Source organism: Camarhynchus parvulus, chromosome 2 (assembly GCF_901933205.1).
Source record: "Camarhynchus parvulus chromosome 2, STF_HiC, whole genome shotgun sequence".
Lineage (NCBI taxonomy): Eukaryota > Metazoa > Chordata > Aves > Passeriformes > Thraupidae > Camarhynchus > Camarhynchus parvulus.
Genome location: NC_044572.1, coordinates 1123354 through 1129771, shown reverse-complemented (window position 1 = coordinate 1129771; position 6418 = coordinate 1123354). Strand labels below are relative to the sequence as shown.

Here is a 6418-nt window from a genome sequence, read left to right as displayed (position 1 = left end):
AAAAGAATTGTTATTAATAATAATAATATATCTGTGGGAAATCAAGGTGTGAGGCCCGTGGCTGCCCCAAGGTGGGGACACAACCCCTCCTGTGTGTCCCCCAGTGTCCCCCACGCCGGGGGTCCCAGCACAGGCTGTGGGACATGGGGACCCTGGTGTCACCAGGGGGCAGGACTCAGCAGCTCAGTGCCCACCTGTTATGGGCAGGGGGGCTCAGCAGCTGCACACACACGTGTCACGACTGTGGGGGGGGTCTCAGCAACACTGGAGTCCATGTCACGAGTCTGGGGGGCGTCTCAGGTGCTCTGTAGCCAGGAGTGACAAGAGGGGGGGTCTCAGCCCCTGTGAACCTCCATGTCAGGAGTTGGGAGGGGTCTCAGCAGCCCTGTACCCACCTGCCGCAATTTTAGGGGGTCTCAGCAGCCCTGTACTCACCTGCCACAATTTTAGGGGGTCTCAGTAGCTCCACACACACGTGTGACCAGTTTGGGGGTCTCAGTGGCTGTACGGACACCTGTCACGAGTGTGGGGGTCCTGAGCAGCAGCTGTACGTAAGTGTGACAAATTGGGGGGATCTCAGCAACTCTGAACCCCCATGTCACGAGTTTGGGGGGGTCTCAGCAGCTCCCCACACATACCACGAGTGTGGATGGGTCTCAGCAGCTGTGCACCCCCATGTCACGAGTTTAGGGGGGTATCTCAGCAGCTCCCCACACGTGTCACGAGTTTAGGGGGTCTCAGCAGCATCAGCTGTGTCCCCCCGTGTCCCAGGCAGGGCCGGTGGGTCCCCAGCAGCCCCTCACACGTGTCAGGAGCACGAGTGTCCCCAGCCCCCCTGTCCCGTGTCACAGCCGGGGGGTCTCGGCCGCCCCCGCTCCCGGAGCCCGCCCCGCCCTGGCCTTGGCTCCCCGCGCGTCCCTCCCGGTCCGGCCGTGCCCGGAGCTGGCGGCCGCTCCTGGCCGCGGCTCCGAGCGTGTCCTGCGCTGGCCCTGCCACCCCGGCGAGGCCCCTCGGCTGGCAGTGACCCTTGTCCCCGCTCCGGCGGCGGTGCCACCGCGTCACGTGCGGCCGAGGGCACCCGCGGGGCCACCGCAGCCACCGCGGGACAGCCGGGACAGCCGGACGGAGCCATGGACGGACGCACGGACAGGTGGGCAGGGCAGGGCAGGGAGGGGGCTGGTGACACCGCGGCTGCTGGAGGGTGTTCCCGTCCCGCTGGAGGTTGGACTGGTGTCCCTGATCCCGGATTTTGGCTTAGGTGGCTCCAGCCCAGGGTGACACAGCTCCGGGCATCCTGTCCCAAGGAGCGCCCCCAAAGTGTCCCTTTTCCCAGGTGTCTCAGCCCCAGGGGTCCCTCTGGCCCGTGTCCCCATCCCAGACGACCCATTCCCAGGTGTTCCCATATTTCCCAATCCCAGGTGTCCCAGTCCCAGCTGTGCCAGTCCCAGGTGTCCTAGTCCAAAGTGTCCCTGTTCCATAGATCCCAGTCCCAGGTATCCCTGCTTCCAGTATCCCTCTCCAAGGTGTCCCAGATGTCCCAGATATCCCACTGCTCAGTTTCCCACTCTCCCACACCCCAGTCCCAGCATCCACCTGACTCCAGGAAACCCCAAGGAGGAAGGGACACCCTGGGGCTGCCCCAGCACCATCCCCACCCAAAATCCCCGCAAGGCAACATCCCTGGGGGACCCCACAGCCCCCACGTGGGGACAGGGACCCCCAGCACGCTCCTCTGGGGGTGCAGGGTGGTGTAAGGTGGGTGCAGGGTGGGTTTAGGCTGGGGGGGGTTCACAGCCGGTTCTGAGGGTGCAGGGTGGGTTCAGGTTGGGGAGGGGTTCGCAGCCGGTTCCCCCCTCTCCTGCCCCTCCCCACATTCCCAGCTCGTGGCTGGGAGCCCCCCTGGAGCAGTTGCCCACCCCGGCGCTGACCCTGGACCTGGCCACGCTGCGCGGCAACGCCGAGAGGATGCGGGAGCGCTGCCGGGCGCTGGGGCTGCGCCTGCGGCCCCACGTCAAAACGCACAAAACCTTGTGAGTGCCACCCCAGAGCCCCCAGGAGCCCCCCGGGCTCTCCCCTGAATCCCCCCCCGTCCCTCTGGGTCCCCTCAGCACCCCTCAGCCTTCATCCAGTTTTCCCCCAGCACCTCCCCATCCTCACCTCAAAATCCTTCTCCAGCATCTCTCACCCTCCCCATCAGCATCCCACCCCAGTATCTCCCAGTTTGTCCAGCATCCTCCCAGTATCTCTCCCAGCGTCTCCCCATCTTCCCCTCAGGACACCCCACCTTCCCCCCAGCATCTCCCAGTCCTGCCCCAGTTTTCCTCAGCTTCACCCCCAGCCTCTCCCCATCATCCCTCCAGCATCCTCCCCACATTCCCCCAGAGAATTCCCAGCATTTTCCCCCTTCAGAATTCCTCAACTCTCCCCTCTCCAGTATCCCTCCATTACTCCTACAGATTCCTCCCAGTGTCGCCCCTTTGCACCCCTCAAATTCCCTCCGGCACCTCCCCAGAATCCCCCCCAGCCCCCCCCTCATCAGCCCCACCTTCCCCCCAGGTATTTCCCCATCCTCCCTCCCAGTATCCCCCATCCTCCCTCCCAGTATCCCCCATCCTCTCCCATGCACCCAACTTCTCCCCCATCATCCCTCCAGCATTTTCCCGGCATCCCTCCAGGAGCCTCCTCATCCTCCCTCTCATCATCCCCACCCTAATTCCCAGTATCCCCCCATCCTCCCAGTATCTCCCCACCCTAACTCCCAGTATCCTCCCATCCTCCCTCCCAGTATCGCCCCATCTTCCCAGTATCCCCTCATCCTCATTCCCAATATCCCCCATCCTCCCAGTGTTCCCCTACCCTCCCTCCCAGTATCCCCCGATCCTTACTCCCAGTATCCCCCCACCCTTACTCCCAGTATCCCCTCATCTTCACTCCCAATATCTCCTCATCCTCACTCCTGTTATCCCCATCCTCCATCCTGGTATCCCCCCATCCTCCCTCCCAGTACCCCCAGCTCTCCCTTATCACCCAACATCCCCCCAGCACCTTCCAAGAACCCTTCCCAGCACCCCGCCAGCACTCCCCGCCATTCCTTCCTCCTCCTCCTCCTCCTCCTCCTCCTCCTCTTCCTCCTCCTCCTCCTCACTCCCGCGTTCCCAGGGAGGGCGCGGAGCTGGCGACGGGCGGGACCCGCCGCGGCATCGTGGTGTCCACGCTGGCCGAGGCTCGCTTCTTCGCGGCCGGGGGCTTCGATGACATCCTGTACGCCTTCCCTGTGCCGCGCTGGCGCCTGGCCGAGTGCTCGGCGCTGGCCCAGCGCCTGCAGCAGTTCCAGGTGCTCCTGGACAGCGCCCAGGGGCTGGAGATGCTGCTCCAGAACCCCCTGCCCGGCGGGAAGCGCTGGCTCGTCTGGCTCAAGCTGGATTGCGGCAATGCCCGGGGTAGGTGAGGCCCAAATCCCATCCCGGGGGGCAGGGAGGGGACATCGTGTGCTGTCCCGTGGGGTGGGATGATCTGAGTGCTCCCAAATCCAGCATCCCAACCAGGATAGGGGATTGAAGCCCCCTAAAAGTCACTAATCAAGGGTGTTCCTCAAGGAACAATGTCCTGTGTCCCTCCAAGCCACCAGATCCTCCATCAAAACCATGATGGAGCATCTAAACCACCCCAAAATCGTTATTTAAGGGTGCTCCATGGCAAAGAATCTTCATGTCTCTCCAAGCCCCCCAAATCCTCCATCAAAACCACGATGGATCATCTCAGCCCCCTCAAAATCGTTATTTAAGGGTGCTCCATAGGGAAGGATCCCCATGTCCCTCCAAACCCCCAAATCCTCCACCCCAACCACGATGGATCATCTCAGCCCCTCCAAAGTCATTTTTTCCCAGCCCCACCTGGAAAATGCAGCAGAAGTGACCCCAAAGCCCCACCACAGCACTTTCAAACCCCCTCGTCCCGTCCCCAACCCCATTCCCACATTCCCACCGCCAGGATGCTCCATGGGGGCGATGTCCCGGTGTCCCCTCACCCATGTCCCCAAACCCCCTGCCACACCGTGTCCCCTCCCCAGCCGGGATTCGTCCCAGGGATCCCGAGGCGCTGGCGCTGGCTCGGGCCATCGCCCAGGGCTCCCCGGAGCTGGTGACACTCGTGGGGGTCTACGCCCACTGCGGGAACACCTACGGCTGTCGCGACATCCCGGCCATCCAGGCCATCGCCAGGGACACCACGGCCGCCGTGCTGGAATTCGTCACCGCGTGAGTGGCCGGGATGAGAGGGGATTTGGGGATTTGGGCATTTGGGGATTTGGGGACAGGAAGGGTCAAGGCGGCCGCTGTCCCCTTCCCAAGGCGCGGCCGCCGGCTGTAAATGCGAATCACCCCCATAAAGGGGCCCTCAAAGCGCCCCCGGGGGGCACCGGGGGTGGTGGCGGAGCCGCTGGCCTTTGATGTGGCTGTGACCTGGGGCAGTGTCCCCTCCCTCCCGCCTGTCACCCTTTCATCCCGGCGGGGGTCCGCATCCTGCGGGGAATTGCGGCCGGATGGGCCCTGCTGGGAAAAGGGGGAGGAACCTCCACCCCCCACCACACCGGGGACAGGGATGTGCCCGCCTGGGGACACGTCCCGGGGGCCACCGGCCCGTGGTGGCACCGGGTGGTGGTGGGGAAAGCCCAGACCCCACCCCCTCCCCAAAATCCGGGGGGCTCCGGGCCACATCTGGGGCTGGTTCCGAGCACATCTGGGGGTCCAGAAATATCTGGGAGGGGTCCCGGGTATCACTGGGGGTGTCCTGGCACATCTGGGGGGCGTTTCTGGCACATCTGGGAACGGCCTGGCACAGCTGAGGGGATCCCGGGCACATCTGGGGGCTCCCAGGACCACCTGGAGGGGTCCCCAGCACATCTGGGGACTCTCAGACACATCTGGCAGTGCTTTAAAACATCTGGGGGAGGGGGGTGTCCAGCTCATACGGGTGGATCTCTGGCACATCTGGGGATGGCTGGGCACATCTGGAGGGGGCTCTGCCACATCTGGGGGGATCTGGAGGGACACCCACCAGCCCTGAGTCTTTGAGGGGGCTCTCGGGCACATCTGGCTGGCACCTGGGCACGTCTGGATGTGTCCTGATCACATCTTGAGCTCTCCCTGGCACGCTGGGGGGAGGCTCTGCCACATCTGGATGGCTCCCTTGAGCGTTTGGGGGGCACCCAGAGGTGCAGGACTCACCTCTGCTCTTGTTCCCGGTGGTGCCCAGGGGTGACAGACCCACCTCTGGTGACCCGGGGGTGACACCCCGCACCCCGATCACCCAGAGGTGCCCCCCGTGTGTCCCCCCAGGCTGCGGCAGGCGGGGATCCCGTGTCCCCAGGCCACCATCGGCTCCACCCCGTCCTGCAGCCACCCGGTGCCGGAGATGTCGCAGCTCACCGAGGTGCACCCGGGCAATTACCTCTTCTACGGTGAGCGGGACGGGACCCCCCCGGCCGGGAGGGACCCCGGCAGGGTGGGACACGGCCAGGCTGAGCCCCTGTCCCCCGCAGACCTGCAGCAGACGCAGCTGGGCTCGTGCCGGCCCGAGGAGGTGGCGATCCGTGTGCTCGCCAGGGTCATCGGGCACTATCCCCACCGCGGGCAGCTGCTGCTGGACTGCGGCTGGGCCGCGCTCAGCCTGCACGGCCGCGACCAGGGACCCGCGGGCTGCGCCGCCATCGAGGGCCACCCCCAGCTCAGGTGACACCCGCGGGGGGCGCAGGGGAGCGGGGGGGACAGGCGGGGCCGGGAGGTGACACTGTGCCTCGTGTGCCCGCAGGCTGGTGGGGCTGACCCAGGAGCACGGGCAGGTGGAGGCCGTGGATGGGCAGCTGGATTTCGAGCGATTCCCGCTGGGGAGCACCTTGGCTCTCATCCCGTTCCACGTGAGTGTCAGCCCCGCGTGTCCCCCCCGTGCCAGCGCCGTGTCACAGCTCGGTGTCCCCTCTGTCACAGGCCTGTGCCACGGCCGCCATGCACCCCGTGTACTTCGTGCACGCTGCCGGCAAGGTGGTGGAGCTCTGGCGCCCCGTGCGCGGCTGGTAGAGAGGAGAGAGAGGAGATTGCGGGGGGATGCAGCCACACCCAGACCCTGCACCCACCCGGGCACCCTGCACCCACCCTGGACCGAGGTTCTGCATCCATAGCGAGACCCTGCACCCGCTCCGAGTCACTCTGTGCACCCACGCTGGGGTCACAGAGCCACAACAGGGTCCTGTGCCCACATGGGATGCTGCACCCACTCCCACACCCTGCACCCATTCCCACCCTGCACCCACATGAAATGCTGCACCCATTCCCACCCTACACCAAATCCCACACCCTGCATCCACTCCCACACCCTGCACCCACTCCCACTCTGCACCCATTCCCACACTTCAACCATTCCC

General features: G+C 65.2%; 1 protein-coding gene across 1 annotated transcript; it reads left to right on the top strand.

Moving 5' to 3' along the window:
* The first annotated feature begins 1130 nt into the window (after positions 1-1130).
* On the top strand, positions 1131-6330 carry LOC115901017 (D-threo-3-hydroxyaspartate dehydratase-like). The gene is made up of 8 exons (XM_030943289.1): positions 1131-1150; positions 1881-2030; positions 3160-3440; positions 4070-4256; positions 5337-5458; positions 5540-5729; positions 5809-5914; positions 5985-6330. Exons 1-8 carry the CDS (start codon positions 1131-1133, stop codon positions 6072-6074), a joined length of 1146 nt encoding a protein of 381 aa, XP_030799149.1. The 3' UTR covers positions 6075-6330.
* Positions 6331-6418: the final 88 nt, after the last annotated feature.

Bases quoted from the DNA above. Each gene is read 5' to 3' on its own strand.
- LOC115901017 (XM_030943289.1), top strand. From the start codon at position 1,131: ATGGACGGACGCACGGACAG. The intron at 3,441-4,069 runs GTAGGTGAGGCC...TCCCCTCCCCAG, and splicing joins GGATTGCGGCAATGCCCGGG to CCGGGATTCGTCCCAGGGAT. The intron at 5,459-5,539 runs GTGAGCGGGACG...TGTCCCCCGCAG, and splicing joins GGGCAATTACCTCTTCTACG to ACCTGCAGCAGACGCAGCTG.